Genomic DNA, 16810 nt, shown 5'->3' with positions numbered 1-16810 from the left:
ATGGGTGTTATCAGTAATCAGTAGGGAGATTGGACCAGAGATGCATTTCATGAAACCGCAAAAAATTGAAATTCACGAAATTTCTTGATTTTATTAGAACTTCTGCCATGGATGTGGCATGCCATAAAATATGTTGAAACGATAAACTTTTAATTTAAAAAGATAAAAATAACACGCGCCTTTCGAAGTTTTTATTCAAATTCTTGTATGATTATTGCGAGTCGCATTTCGTATGTACGCAGCTATAGAAACTAAAACTCCTAGCTCAGTTTAGAAATAACATATGTACCATAAGTTTTCCTATGCACATAAGTGCTTTTACGAATATATAAGAAACTGTAGTTCTTAATTTCAAAATGTGGTTCGAATAGTTGAGGGTAATAAATAAGTGAGAGAGCAAGAGATGCGACCACATTTATTTTCTTACAAATGCAATTAGATGTTATGAAATTGAAGAAAAAAAAGGTTTGAGCAAGAGCTTCATTATAAAAATTTTCCGGAGTGTCTATCTGAGAAGGGCGAGGTTTACCCCCATTACCCTCCCGCCCGATGGCGCACGGTGGATCGAGTCAGTGGGAGAGGTCGAACAAAATTTAGAGACTTTAAAAGCTTATAACTCAGTTCAAACAAAACTTTGCGGTTTTAAAAGTGGTGTCATTGGTTTCCTCGTGAAATTTTCTCAGAAAAACACCCCTGAAAACCTAAAATGGACCACTAGACAAGGCACAAATTTCAGCATTCTGAGCCATGTTCCTTAACCAAAATTTCACGTAAAACAATAAGATGCGCACAACAAAAATTACTGATATCAATTCCTTACGAAAATATTTAATGATTCTTGATGCGTGAATTCAAACCACCCACTTATGAAAACTCAATGCTGTACATGATTTACATCCCGCGCTAAACGTTATCATGACAGTCTCTGCAATATAAAAATTTGACAACCTCAATCTTGACGCTTTGGCTCAGCTATAGCACATTACTTATAGTTTGAACAACACCCGGTGGGAAATGAACATTGTTCGATTGAGAGGCTTGCTGAAACCTTTGTAGTGCGCGATTTGACTCACGTAGAGCTTTGAGTTTCTTGTGAGCGGGCAGTTCAAATTCCTCGTAACCAATGTGAAATAAAAACGTTAATATCTTCGTTAAGAGTTGATTTCAGTTATATTCATTGCGCGAATCGTGCTGTACGTGAAATCCTGGTCAAGAAACATGTATCAGATTTCTTGAATTCGTAAGGCTAAGTGGTCCATTAGACGAAATAAATATCAAAATAAGCGGTTTTAGTCAAAAAAATTTTGTCCAACCTCTCTAATTGACTCGATCTATACTGTGTGGCGGTCGCTACTGCTTGCGAGGCCTGCTACTGGGGGACGGCTTGTCAGGGTGTTGTTGACTCACGTGATGATACATCGCTGATGGACTTGAGAAGTGCTTCTTGCAATAAGGGCAATCTGCTTTTCCTACGTGAGATTTTAGGTGTTGTTGTAGTCTGTAGCCGGTTGAATAACGTCTGTCGCAATGATCGTAAGGGCATACATACGATTTCGATGGATCCGGTTGTTTTGGCGCTTTAAAAAGGAGAAGATACAAAGTGATATTATTAGGACTCAGGATAGCATGGAACGAAAGAAAGGTAATGTGGAAAAGTAGAAGTTTCACTGTATGCAACAACAATTTTCACGAGGCCTTGACATAAATAAGTTAACATTACATTTACTGGAATATACACACATATACTTAAACAAAAATGAAAGATGAATTCCTGGTCTCCGGTGTAAATAGCCTAGTTGCTGATCTTCGAAATTAATAAACAAACCAACTAACTAACTAATTCCGTCATTGTTATCAAATGTATAAACAAATTTTAAAAAAAACTTAAGAATTCAGCAATCGTTTTCGGTTCGCGACGTCGCAGACTTCCTGTCATACCTTATTTTTTAAACGGAAAACTACTCAACGACAATTCTTTAAAACTGCCATGTTTTTTCTTCTCCGTGCGAAGAAAATTCTGCAAAAACTTCTAGGAATGATGTCAGTTTGATCTTCTTTAAAAAAATAACATAGAGGCAGAGATTTTTAGACACCGTAAACGAGTTATGTGATTGCCGACTTACACCGTCGAAATATGACCCGATACTATAGATGGATAGTAGAATAGTGCTAAGTCCCTTACTAATATCCAAAGGGAAAAAAAGCCGAAAATAAGCCAGAAACTAGAGCTAGAGTTACAATAATGAGTAAGTTGCGCAAGTCATAGAATCGTGTTTTGATGCTAGAATGCTAGGTTCTTGTAGATTTTCTGAAAATAATAAAATCTGTCGGAACAACAATTTTCTAGTTTCTATATTAAGCGGAATACCGCGCTTTGGCGCGGTGTCCGTGTGATCCGTTTGACCGCATAGAAAATAATCAGTATTCATATAAAATGATTCAACACAGTGTCTACCCATCTGTGGATGCCTATATTGCCTCTACCCCCTTAACAAATCTGAACTCCAGTCACCTCTAAACCGTCTAGCCCACGTACAAACTAGAGGCTTCAAGGAGGTTCATCGATGCCTTTCCTGGCTCTCTCATTGGCCAGCGGTGCAAGTCGGGGTGATCGATGAGCCTCTATGAAGCCTCTAGTTTGTACGTGGGTTAGACGCTCTATCGTCGTTCTGGAGTTTGGTTTGGCTGATTCCGATTTGCGCAAATTTACCCCAATTCGGCAAAAAAAAGAGGAGGCAGTTCGGCACACAGAATCAAGTAAGGCGTGGGGGGAAAATGAACCGATTCGGCACAGAATAATCTGCATAAAGCTGTTTTAAAGTTGAACAAGAATTATGCCCAGTTTGGCACAGAGTGGGATAAGTGTGATATGAAACTGGATGAATGAAAATTTGCCGAAATGGGTTGCGCTCGTTTGGTTTCCACGATCAAACTTACCCCATTAAAATGGGCCATGGATGGGACTGTTGAGTGTTGCCGATCAAAAGGAAGAGGTGTCTCTGCTTTCTGACCACCGCAAATCACGCACAGAGTATCTGGTATGATTAATGTCGATCAAAAAGTAGAGACGCCTCTTAATTTTGATCGAAAACAGTCATTAGTCGCATTGATGACCAATTTCGAAGGGCTTATTTTGATCGCGGAAATACCGAGCACGGGGGCTGTCCATAAATTGCTTAAAGCTATAGGAGAGGGCTCGAGGGGTGCGTTATACCATTTTGCTTTTTCATGTAAAAGAATAGGGATCTAAGTCTCAAAAGCGTTACAAGGGGGAGGGGGAAGGATCAGAAATGCCGAAAAGTCGATTACGTGCTTTATGAACGCTCCTTTAGCGATTTAATTTTGCAACAGACTCATTCATAAGGCGGCCGTCCTGGAAACCGAGTAAATTCATGTGAGTTTAACAACACACTTATTGACACTCAACGGCCATCGGGTAATTTCCTTGAGCGTTGTTTAATTTGACAAGACATCTGAAATGTGTTGTATGAGCAAGTGCTGCTCTATTTTGCCATTCCTCGTCCTCGTGGAATGCCTCGCTCATTTTTTGTGCTCGTTCTAACTTCAAAATGGAATTTGGATTTTACAATAAACCAGAAACTCTCTCCCCCCTTCGGATAATGTGCGTGACAATTGGTTAAGATTTTAATCAGAATTTGAAGATTTATTGATAGACAATGAGGACGAGAAATGGTTTCAGGTCATTCCGTCAACGAGTCTTTGTCCGCGCACCTGTTTTGTCCTGTAGCTTACGTCCATACGCGTAAAATAAGCAACAGTGACTTGGTCCAAGCGTTGACGGAAATTTTGACACGGAGCCACCTTAATATTCACAAAACACACATTATATTTTTATTTAATGAATTTGTTTTCCCCATCAATTTAAATGAGAATAATCCATGCAGAATGTGCAAACATTTCAAAATTATTAGTTGAAAAATGCTGGCTCCGCGAGTTTAAATATTAGAGCCCAACACAGAGCGGAGCAGCGCGCGGCGGCGTGCTGCCAGCGCGACACGCGCACTAGCGCCTACAAACCTAACAGGGATACTTCACGCATTGCGCAATGCGTGAAGTATCCCTGTTAGGTTTGTAGACGCCAGTGCGCGTGTCGCGCTAGTCACCCTCGCCCGCCGCGCTACGGCGCTTCAAGCAACTAGATCGCAACAGAGGTGTTGCACAGTATCATACGGAATTGAAGGCTCTCCGACGTATCAAAAATTACAGGTATCCTTTAAGAGTACGGAGTTTTCCTCGCAAAATAAATCAAGATACTACGGCACAAAAAGAAAGCAGTAGTCCAAAAACTCACCAAGTCCTAGCACCCGTATTTAATAAGTTTAGCATAATTTTTGAATTTCATTAGAGAAAAAATTTACTTGATATAGACAGAAACATTCTTGAGTATGCCGTAAGAATTTTTATTTTGAATCAATAATAAAGTAACTGAATGAAAGCCGGTTTTTGCTTGAAGTAAGTGGCTTTTCTTTTTACATAAGCATTATTCCTTTAAACAAGCATTACTTTCTTATTGATTCATAAGGGAATCTTTCGGCGGTAAATTGGATCATATTTCTGATTGATCAAGTCACCTTTTCCTCGGATGACGAAGTTCAAAAATCATGCCAAACGTTATTGAATTCAGATAATAGGATTCAGTAAGTTCTTCTACTACCGCTCACTTTTTGTCTTCGTCACTCCATTTAATTTTTTGCGAGGGAACTTTTTGCTTTCAAAATATGCCATCAATCATGATACGTTGGGGTGCCTTCAATCTCATATGATACTGTGCAACACCTCCTGGGCGAAATAGCCCCGAAAAAATGCGTGAACTTAAACTACTAGAAAGAACAGGTGCATGGACAAAAAATCGTTGACAAAATGTTCTATAACCCCAGAAATCGGACGAAATATAAGTGGTACGGAATATAACAAAATAATATGAACTATGCAAAACGATAATCTGGGTATCGGAACTTGGCTGTTTTGAAAACGCCTTCAAAAGCGGCGTGATACCTCACGCATTCCGGAGGGTTCAAATAGTTGTATCATTGCGCCTTAGAAATGCGACGGCAGATTACAATTGAAATAGCCGTCATTCACGCTAGTCTTGTCGATTTCCTTTGACATTTTAGTAGTCGTGAATGCATAGCTAAAATGCGCTCCAGCCAGAGGTGTATTCAGCAAATGGGTAGTTTTTATAAGAGGATTAAAAATAAACGAGTGGTACGGAATATAACAAAAGAATATGAACTATGCAAAACGATAATTCGGGTATCGGAACTTGGCTGATTTGATAACGCCTTCAAATGCGGCGTGATACCTCACGCATTCCGGAGAGTTCAAATAGTTCTATCATTGCGCCATATGAATTTGACGGAAGATTTAAATGGAAATAGCCATGGATAGCACTAGAGTGCAGCACTTGCCAGGCCCGCCACATCCCATCTCGGGCCCTCGTACCAGTTTTAAGGTCCGGGCCCTAAGCACGGAGGTGGGGGGCGGGGTTCCAAGGGGCATTCCCTGAGAAATTTTAGAATTTATACGACTAATCGGACGCATTTTGAAGCCTCCCTAAAGAATTTTTCCATCAATTTCTGCGGAATAATATTGTTTTTTTTTATTTTATTTTTTTTTAATATACTTTCAGCACAAAATACTTGCGAATTGTTGCATTCAAAACATTTGGAAAATTTTTATTTTTTTTGGGGGGGGGGGGGGCATATGATACTATTTTCAGTTCTATGAGGGCCAGGCCCCCCTGGACTCCCCCTTCGTTTGTCTATGGCAAGGGAGTTGAGTCATGAGCCATTGAAGTCGAGGATGCCCAGACTGGAGACTCTTAGCATCTGACGACGGAAGAAAATGAAACGCAGTTACTAAAAATATCCCTCTGTACTGAAAATCTCGAAAATAGATAGAAATTTTCCAAGAAGTATACTTCTTTGAAAATGTAAGAAGAATTCTACAGTGCCCCAGCGTGTTTCTGAAATCTATTCACCTTTTGCGAAATTTTTAGGGTAAATTTTTCACTTTTCCTTACGAAACAAGGGTTGCATGTGAATTCTTAGTGGTTTTTCACGGGTAACACGAGCCCCCGCCGGGGCCCGGGCCCCAGTACCAGGGACCCAGTATCCCCCCCCCTTTTTGCGGCCTGGCACTTGCTCATGCATCAAAATGTACTAACCTGCTAGAGGGTTGTGTTCCTTGTTCCAATGGTAAGTCACGGCTTGCGGCGAGGGGAAGGGGAGCCCGCATTGAGGGCACGTTGGTTTCACTTCTTGACGTTTCTTCTCGTGATATCTCACGTGGTCCATGAACTGCTTGCGAGTATCAAAAGACCTATTGGCGCACGTGGGCTCTTTGCACTGGAAAGTTGCTCCTTAAAATTAAAATGTTTGAAGCTTCACTCACTTGCACATCAAATTTTAAAAGGTGTATACATTTTCCGTCTGCGCGGGACGGACAGCATCAGCACCCATTGTATTAACAGCAAAAAAGTGTTTTGAGCTCATGTGGAAATCAAGATACGCCCTTACACTGAAAAAAAAACTCGGGGTATTTACTAAGAAAAGGGTAAAATTGCCAAGAATTCGGGGTTCTACTTGATCCCATTTTTCTCTTGGCAAAATTACCATTTATGGAATTGAACTTTCTCGGTAATTTTACTGGACCTTGGTAAAAACGCCAATATTTTTTATCGACTGTGGTAGAATTACCGAGATAAAATGGCAAAGTTATACCGGGAATCGATTACCAATAAAAGTTGTATTCTTACCTGAAAAAACAGTAAAAATACCGGTTTTTAGGTAAGCTTACCAGTCTGTCTTGGTAAAATGACCAATATGGTAGAAAAAGTGAGATGGTAAAGGTACCAACGGACCTTAGTAAAAACGCCGAGAATTTTTCTTCAGTGTACTCTAGAGGAGGTACCAGGTGTGTTATTCATACTTCTTCGAGAGTATATTTCACTCCGTCCCGTCACGTATTTTACTTCTCCTGGGAGTCACGTCTCTTCAGCCGGTAGTCGTACGCACTATTTCTTTTTTAAACACTGCATTTAACTGCGAGCAAACGGCCGGTTTCTGACAAAGGAGATTACCTACTAAGTAGTGCGTCATAGAAATTCCGAACGTACCTTTCATTAAGTTTTTTAATTTTTCTATGTGTTTACGTATTTAATTGTCATCAAATCATTAGTTAAATATACCACCTTAGTAAAATTTCGTACAATTTTTGGGAGTTCTCGTAATTTTATTTATTTTTAAAGAGTCTAAATAAAAGGAGTAAATCTAGGTTCGGAGACTTAATGTCAATGTATACTGGGGCAAGTTTGCCTATCAAAACTTTAGAAAATATTTAAAGTTTCAAATTAAGAATGTACAATACAGGCGCTGATACTTTGTCTTCGGTAGTCTGAGGCACAATCTTAGCGGGGAAAGTTATAGTCAAAAGAGACAACAAAAATCAACAGGCCTGAAGCAACAAACATGTAAGCTCTTCATATGCAACAGACATGTACTTGGAAAAAATAGTTTAAAGAAAAATTCACTTATACAGCCATATGCATCGGGTGATGAATTTACAAGAATGACAACTGTTGATGGCGCTATTATAGACGTAAATTGTAACGCTATCAAGAAAAAATGTGTATGCTTATAATGGCCGCCAATGATGTCACCAATAATGATAACAGGTGATGGTGATAATGTCCTCAGAAGCACAGGTGTACCCGAGAAAAAGAAAGAAAAAAACTCAGAAAATCAAGCGAAAGAATCCTGCTATGAAAAAATATCTACCACTATGAATCTATGAATATAAATGAAACTACCAAAGCACGGTGTTTGAACATTTCCACACTTCTTTATGTTTCAAAAGAATTTGAACTTTTTGCAAAATATTCCTGCAATTTTGAAAGAATTTGATAAAACCAAGGAAAACTTTGTGCGAAAACGACGATGAGGTATAAAAGTAAACGTGATAGGAGTTTTGAACCTTTGCGCCGACGCGACGCACATAGTTTCATAGTTTGGTAGTTTGGCCATCGATAAACGTGTTGGAGCGAACTTACCTATATCACTGGAAGAGACTTTGCGCTTTCCTTTTCTTTGCGTACCTAACATATTAGCAGAATATTAATAGGCACAAAAATTTATGCAGTAACGTAGTAGGCTGTTCAATCAGTGTCTATGCATTATTTCGAACGTTTTTTCCTATTTTTCCACTTCCTCTTCCCTCCAACACAGCACCTGGTAGATATTCCCGTACCCAAGAATTCTACTAGCTGAGCCCAACCTTCTCCTTCTACTAATCTTCAATACAAATCCTTAAAAACATTTTTCCCTGCTTTTTTGTGTGTGTGAATAAAACGGGTTTTTTAAACAATAAAATATTGAATGCCATTGCAGATCGGTTGAAATACGCCAAACTCAAAAATAAAAACTCCACCGATCACTTGATCTTAATTTTAGGTATTTTTCAAAACTGAGATCAAAGGTGATTGCCGCTTTTTCCGTCACCGCTAGATTTTTCAAAAAATTGACATTTACTTGGACAGAAAACGAGCTCCAGTTTAAATGCACCAGGTCATGTACATGAGAAATGAGAAATAAGCTAACCATGTCCCTTTGGAACTGCACACTTATTAGTGTATGGTGTATGTATTATGTATTGTATGGTGTATGTATTATGTGTATGTATTAGTGTACACTTATTAGTGTACGTCACTTGTATGGTCTCTCTGACGTCTTCCTTTTGCAAATAACCATCATCAGAGGCACAAAGTTTATGAACACTAGTGCGCACCTTATAATAAAATAAATGGTGAAAACATAAATAAATAAAAGATAATAATCTTAATGTATGTATAAAATAAATTTAATTACTACGTGACTTCGCCCACCTCGTCTTTTTTCCTCAGCGTAATTGGACGTATTTCTATCAAACGGAACTATGTGCATTAAGATATGAGCCCTGAGACCCAGAAGAATATGTGCATGACAGGGCTCACGTCATAATGCACATAGTTCCGTTTGATAGAAATACGTCCAATTGGAGTATTTTTGTGACGAGAGAATGGACACCGGGGATCTAGGGATTCCTTCCTTGATTGACTTAACTACCTTGGACTTCAGTGGAGTAGGGGCAAAATGGGAATTTGAGAATAGCAAGTAATTTGCACACGTACTTGCGATTTATTTTTTTGGTATCTATGTACAACGTCATGCAGGCGTTTCCGTCTGAGCTAGAATCCATGGTCATGCACTTTCAGAGTGAGTTAATAGATTAGTTATCCTGTGGCGCTCGGCGACAGGTGAAAATTTCCACATTCGGGGATTCGCTGCTACCTTGTGGAAAAGGGAGAGGCAGTCATCACACTTTTTTGACCTACTTACTAGGTGAATATTGAGTTTCGAGTGACGTCATGAGCCAAAAAATCTCACTTAACCTCGGTTTGTTTGGAAACCGGAATACTCAAGACGTTGTTAAACATCCACCCAGTAGATACCTGCTTGGTCAGCAGTCGAATGTTGGAAACCCGAAAGTAAAATATTCCATTATTAACAAGATACTAATGGAAAGTCTCTTTGCCTTAGGGATAATCGCACAATGACGGGTGTGAAAGAAAAAGGCAATTACGCGTGACTGAAATGCTAGGGAGATGAAGGGCAGGGCGTGATCTGCAGAGCTGAGGGGGTAGCATACTGCTCAGGCGTTGCTCGCTACTCTTGTGATTTTAAATAACGGGATATGATAGATGTTCTTTGTGGTGGCTACCGAAAAGCCTCAGCTTATAGTACAGTTGAAAATTTTTTAATTACAATGCCTTGGTCAGGGCCGGATTTACCTACTTGCCGCCCATGGGCCGCCTGTATTTTGCCGCCCCTTCTCATTCGTTTTGAAACATCGATACAAACCATACAGTGACGTGCCGGAGGGGGAGGGGTGCATAAGACGCGTTTACTCGTGTTGGGCACATTTTTGTGAAAGCCCTGTCAAGACTAGCAAAACTTCACGGAACTTTGCACGAAAAGTAAGTTCCGTAAACCTATTTCTGTGGGACAAGGCCTTTCATTTATAAGAAATGAACGAACAAACATGAATTTGGTTTAATCATTTTAATTTCTGCCACCGCGCCAATCGCATTGTATTCGGCGCAATGTGTGAAGTATTCATGCAGTCTTGTAGGCACCATGAGTTTCACGCCAACCGCTGCTGACCGCACTACGTTTGACGCAATGCGTGAAGTATTCGTGGAGTTTTGTAGGCGCTAATAAGTGTTTTATGCTGACCGGCGCCCTGAGGGCTTCTCCTTTTCATCTCAAGTCCTCGTCATCATTGCTCTCTGCGCCGCGCCGCTCCAGGCCAAATTGCATGTTTGGTTCCTCTCTGAACTAGACTAATGAAAGGCTCTGTCTCTTGCATCATCGAAAGACGAACAAATTAGAAATTACTATACTCTCAGGAAATGAGAGATTTTGTCCCCTTTCTGGTTTGTATTTTTTTTTTTTTCTGAATCAATTTTTGTTTTTGATACCTACATTTGAAAAATTGCAACATTTGCAAAAAAGTGTGCGAGAACTAATAAGATACTGAATTATTACCCACCACATCTGTTAGTTTTGCATCTGCAATGCTAAAGTAACTGCTGCAGCGTAATTCAACATTTTATAAGTTCTAGCATCCTTTTTTACATCTGATGTGTTGAATCAACTTCACTTTTTTCCGGTGTATTGTTTTGGAAATTTTCTAACTATTTCTGTGATATTTATGGAAATTTTGGTTTTACTGGCGCCCGCAGTATCTCGCACAAAATCAGAGAACTCATGTAATGATTTAATTTCTTCATTCACTGACGTACCTGCAGGTGGAAGTTGTTCCGCTGGATCGGCATCGAATAAAAGTGTTTCGTATGGTACTTCATCCACACCAAATGTATCATCTGAGAAAAGTAGGGTCCGCAGGGGGTGAATATTGTTGAGGCGTTGGAGGTAGTGAGGGTATGGAAAACGAACCTCCCCCGAACATAGAGGGTGCAGGGGTTGAAGGGTATCGAGGAGTTATTCCGCGACCGTTTGTCGGATCCTGGTGCGAGAAGGCATCTGTTGTGAAATCCGGATCACGAAGAGGTGTAGGATCGTACGGGATTGAGGGATTCTGAGGAGTTGGAGGGATTGAAGGAATCTGATGGCGTGGCGGTGGACTTGAACGGCTTGAGCCGCTGGCACCAGCATACCCTGAGCCGCTGGCACTAGCATACCCTGAGCCACTGGCACCATCAGTGTTAAATCGCAGACGTTTTCGGCTTCTCCTGTTGATCATCTCGGCGACGGTCCTGTACGTGCATTCGAGGAGGGTCCTGGATCTTGTCCCTGTGAATAGGTTGTTCCAGCACCGCGGCATCTTGATGGTACATTCGTAGCGTTCTTGGCCTGTAGGTCCTAGAACTGGGCGACACATAGCTTCCTTCCACCCGGCGCAGGTGTTCATCGCGGCCATGTCCAGTTGGACGAAGGCCTGGCGGCAGGTATCGGCCGCGGCCACTTGGATCATGGGAGGTGTTCCCCTCCTGATACCGTTGCACTGGTCAGTCGCCATATCGTGAGCCACGATTAGGCTCTGCCACTGGGGTGGCGGATGTCCCATCATCTACTCGTCAATGAAAGAAAGGAATCACTAGGGAGTAGATTGATTAGAACTGAGGGCTTGGAGGACGAGGCGTATAAGTGCGGTTTTTCCTATTTCGAGAAAAACGTGCTGAAAGTTTCGAAATCACATGGATCCTTAAGGCGGAGAGAAGGTTCAAACTGACTTTTTGATGCTTAAAAATTGTAACTTTCACAGACTTCGTATTAAGACTAGTTCCACTTAAAATCATTAATTTCTCAATTTTGTCAAAAACTGCCCCTATGCGCCTATAGTCCTTCAAGCCCCTCAATTGTAATGAGGTGATTATTTTAAAAAGAAAAATGAGGAAATTGGTTTAAAACAAATTTTCAAACTAAAAAAAATTATTTGCTTTAATTTGTTTTACTTAGTTCACCGTCAACATGCAACTTGTCAGATTGACTCTTTTTGAAACATTAACAAAAACCAAATTCGAAAAAACATGATGTTAAATTTTGCTCTCTCCGATAGAAATTAGTGGAGACTATTTTGCTTCCATTGTTTTCTCTAAAAAATAAGGTATTCTTTGACTGTGGTTTTCCTGACCATTGGTATTTTTTAAAAATCAGTCCGGCAAATACTGGAAGAGCGGGGTTTTGCCGCTAATTCTTTTAAACACTGTTTTCCACATTCTATGATTTGGAAGACAATTAAGGTACATTATTTGGAAGACAAGGCGCATGAAATCAGTTTTTTTTTTTTAGAAAATTGAGTGATTTCGACTAAAACTAGTCTTAAAATATATGCTAAAAAAGCCACTACCAAAATCCAATTTCTAAGCATCACAAAGTGAGTTTGAATTTCTTTTCACCATAAGGTTCTATATAATCTTAAAACTTAAAACACGTATTTCTTGCAATAGTGAGGATTGCTCTTGAATTCTCAATTACGGGGCTTGAAGGACAATGCACACATAAGTTATGTGTCCTTCAAGCCCCGTATAATTGAGAATTCATCGAAACACTATGACAAAGAACCTGTAAAAGTTTCATTGGAGAAAAAAAAATAATAAAACCTTTTTTTCACTCGTAAGTGTTTCTGAAAGTACGTACTGTACAACGATTAAATACTTTTATATTAAGATTTCAGAATCGTCATTCAAACTACCACCAAAGTACAAAAAAGGCGACTCAAGCAAGATACGATGACAAAAACAACGAAGTTGATAAACTCCTGGAATGAAATAAATAAGTTCATTCTGTAGTCCATTAAACAAAACCATTGGTTCCTTTATTGAACCCACGCGTTTTTTTCTTGTATTTTTTTTCTCTTTTTTTTATATCTAGGTACTTCTACATACTTCAGCCACAAAAATCGTCCATAACTCCTGTTAGCTAGTCAAGTAATTATTTCGAAAACTCCTTTCTACTTTAACCATCCGTTTTAGGTGCTGATCCGGATATTTAAATATAATTATTAGTGTGTCAATCGTACACTGCAAAATGCAAACTTTTCTTTGTAAATTCACTAGTTTTATTAAAATTTCTACTCACCGCTTCTCCCGTGTCCCAGAGAAACAACGACACCAACTCGATCAAAGTGAAGCAGAGGAAATTCATGTTCAATCCCAGCTCAACGACTACTAGTACCGCTCAACTGCAAGAACCTATTCCTGTACACATGTTGAAAAAAAAAAGATAAGAGAAAAAAATTAAAATTTTCAACAAGTTTCCTCATGACTCTAGGTCGCAAAATTTTCAACAAGTTTCCTCATGACTCTAGGTCGCAAAATACAGGCGCGCGTCGGAACGTGCGACAAAGAGTCTAAGTCGAAAAGACCAATCACGGAAGGGCTGTTTGTCGTGAGTCTGACTTGCCCTCAATTTTTCGTTGTCGGAATTCTGTAAATTTCTCTCGGCAGTGTAGCAATTAGACTCTTTGGAGTCTATCTCATGTACTACTATACGATTTATATAATTATATAAATGGACTGCATTTTGCAAAATGGAATCAAGAGCATTGCAATGTTGCTAAGGTTGTGCAACTTCTCTTATCTTGGAAGAAAAACCTGGTCATCTATAAACATGCTCTATTTCACACGCTAAAAACTGTTTTAAGACCAAAATTACCATGTAAATTTCATATTTTTGCATGATTACCTACAGTAATTTTATTGCAAAGGGTGAAGTCGCACAATCTTAGCAACATGGCAATGCTTTTGGTTCCTTTTTGCAAAATGCAATCCAAATAGTAGTAGATAATATGGATTGCATTTTGCAAAAAGGAACCAGGAGCATTGCAAGGTTGCAAAGATTGTGCAACTTTTTTCGTCTTGGGAGAACAACCTGATTATCCATTGACAGTTTCTACCTTACTCGCTAAAGACTGTTAATGTAAGAAAAAAATTACTACGTGAATTTCATATTTTTTCATGATTTCAGTAATTTTATTGCAAAGGATGAAAATGCACAATCTGCATCATTGCAATGCTTCTGGTTCCTTTTTGCAAAATGCAATCCATATATTACTAGTGCTAAAATGACTGCAAGCGAAAAAAAGCTGAAAAAATTATTCTCGACAACAGTGGATTGCAGAAATGGGGATGCTGAAACATAATTATACTACGGAGCTGCGCTGCCCACGCCAAACCCCTAGGAGGCGAACGTCTTTGCCTCCTTATTTAAGGCCCACCTTGTCGGCCTCCGTGAGGAAATCTAGAGCATGCTTGATTGATGAGCTATCATCTATCGATGTAGCCAAGAAATCATAAAAGTATGTGCGGTAGATCTTTAAAGCGTAAGAACGGATCTTTTGTGATAAAAAAATGAACATTTACATTGTTTAGATGGGAGAATCCACAACTTTATTACGTAATATGAATAAAGCAGGGCCATATTTTCCAAAATCTGAATAGCGCGGGCTCATCCGGGGACTATTATCTGTCGTTAGTTATAAAAAAAGTAGAATAAACTGTGACAAACAATGAAACTTGAGGGGGTCAAAGAGTTCATCCCACACGTAGAAAAAAACTTCGTGCTTGGGACCCGAAGTTGAGGTCATATGGATCTCTGAAGTTTTCGGATCACGTTTCTAAAAACTTGAGTTCCAGCTACCGAAGTTCGGATCAGACATCTGAAGCACTTCGATTTATACCGACGGGTTCGAGTCACATATCTGAAGTACTCCGGTACATACCGAAGTGCCTCGACGTCCGATCTGAACTTCGGCAGCTCGACCTCAAGTTTTCGGATGCTTGATCAGAAAACTTCAGAGATCCACATGACCTCAACTTCGGGTCCCACGCAGGAAAGTTTTTTTCTCCGTGCAATGAGAGGGTCCTTGCGAAATAAGTTTACCTACTTTTAGACTGCGACAAAAGATCGTCTGAAGTTATTTTCGCATTGCAAGTGAATGCAAGAATAAAGATGGCGAATCTGGTGAGGTAGTCTTAAAGTGCGTATACTTATTTGGCGTGGACTCTACTAATGATGCTGAAACCAAACACGAGACAACGCGTCGAATGAGCCTCCACCCGAGAGGAATGGTCTCCCTTTAAACGGTTCCCTCAACCCTCAATTAAACTGCCCGATAATATGAAAATATCGCTTGAGGTGTAGGAGATTATTTTTAAGATATAATTCTATATTTTGCGCTGTAGGTATCTGGGTAAGTGACACTCAGGGGTGGACTGATTCCATATTTTCCGAGCGGTGGGCTCCGGTAAAAAATTATTTAGAGGCCCCTCCTAAAAAGGAGGTCCAGAAGTTCTTCCCCAGAAAATATTAAGAATTACGCCCCCCTAATCCGAATTTAAGCTACTTTTGGACGAAAAACAAACACAATAAAATAGGAAACCAGGGCTAAAAAACAAACAAAATGATATATAAATTCTAAGGATACAATCGAAAAACTTTTTATTTTATCGGAAGAAATATGGCATTGCCCAGATGTAGGCAGAGTGGGTTTTTTCCATTTGTCTAGCATTAATGGAAAAAGTACTTGCTCGAACCATTTCGATTTTTTTCTGCCGTTTCACGTCTGGCTTCTCATTGTAGGGACTCATCAGTCATGTAGTGAGTGACTCATTGTTTTAAGACTATAGAACTTTGCACTTAGGGTCGATCCTTTTAAATTTTCCTCTCTCACAGATTTTCTTTTTTTTCCCCCTTTTTTTTTGGAAAATCACGCAACGAGCGTGAGAGCTTTTGGGCGATACTTATAAACACCTGTCTCCATTAATGAATTGGATGTTATCGTGTGCTGATGCCGAATTTACGTAGATTTTAAGCGTGCCAGTAGGGCTCGCTTTTTGAAATCACTCGGATGTACCATAGTACAGCACACCGATCAACCAATGCTATTCAACGGGCCGTCCAAATATTTTTTCCTCGGACCCGTTTTCTTGTCTTTGAACCATTATACTGTCAAGCCCTGATGGTCGCTTACCAAAAAACCGAATGAACTGCTAATTGGAAACCCTTGAGAACATTTTCCTGTCAAAACCGTATTATTTCATTTGACAAAAACCTCATAAAAGCTTTCTTACGCTCGGAGGACTCAACTCTAGAACCTTCTTTCCCGCCAAAACTGTTTAGCCAATGAGCGTCTTGCACTGCAAGTGCAATCTGTGATGAGCCTCGTGACTCTTTATACCATGTACTAACCGTGGCCCCTGCAGAAATCCACTCAAACCACTGCAGTTATCTCCCGATATAGCTTTGGGTGTCAGGTTTCGAGCAAGGCAATAAGAGACGGCGAGGAGAGGGTCGCCTCGTCGAACCTATCATCTTCCACGCCCGATTAACCATTCACCGTGACGCCAGGATCCACCAAATTTTCACAAAAATTGTTTTCCGTCTATTTAGCGAGTTTTTCCTTACTTTCCGTTAAAGTACAAATAAAAAGAGACCTCATTTGTAAAAATCGGCCGAATAGGAGAGAAGTTACAGTTCGAAATCCAAAGAGATTAAATCAACGCGATTTCGATGCACGGCAGTTCGCCCAAATCACGGTCGTGCGAAATGCCGCATATCAGCTTAAAATCAAGATAATTGGACGGAATCTTTAAAATCAATTTACATTCAACGTTCATGAATCAATATTTTCTCCCAAATTTAGCAAAAAGTACCAATTGATGCAAATAACAAAGACGTGAAAATAGTAGGTATGTGTCCAACATTTTAGTTATTCGGCACGCTTTTCC

General features: G+C 39.8%; 1 protein-coding gene across 1 annotated transcript; it reads right to left on the bottom strand.

Moving 5' to 3' along the window:
- Positions 1-23: 23 nt before the first annotated feature.
- LOC109034298 (zinc finger protein PLAGL2-like) lies at positions 24-11057 on the bottom strand. The gene is made up of 4 exons (XM_019047350.2): positions 10862-11057; positions 8072-8116; positions 6188-6382; positions 24-1577 (listed from the first exon to the last, which is right to left on the bottom strand). Exons 3-4 carry the CDS (start codon positions 6315-6317, stop codon positions 1351-1353), a joined length of 357 nt encoding a protein of 118 aa, XP_018902895.2. The 5' UTR covers positions 6318-6382; positions 8072-8116; positions 10862-11057; the 3' UTR covers positions 24-1350.
- Between the last annotated feature and the right edge of the window lie 5753 nt (positions 11058-16810).

Source organism: Bemisia tabaci, chromosome 4, assembly GCF_918797505.1.
Source record: "Bemisia tabaci chromosome 4, PGI_BMITA_v3".
In the NCBI taxonomy this organism is placed as follows: domain Eukaryota; kingdom Metazoa; phylum Arthropoda; class Insecta; order Hemiptera; family Aleyrodidae; genus Bemisia; species Bemisia tabaci.
The sequence above is the reverse complement of the archived record's forward strand: the minus strand, read 5'-3'. Positions and strand labels throughout refer to the sequence as shown.

Bases quoted from the DNA above. Each gene is read 5' to 3' on its own strand.
- LOC109034298 (XM_019047350.2), bottom strand. From the start codon at position 6,317: ATGGACCACGTGAGATATCACGAGAAGAAACGTCAAGAAGTGAAACCA. The intron at 1,578-6,187 runs GTTAGTACATTT...TCCTTTTTAAAG, and splicing joins GGAACACAACCCTCTAGCAG to CGCCAAAACAACCGGATCCA.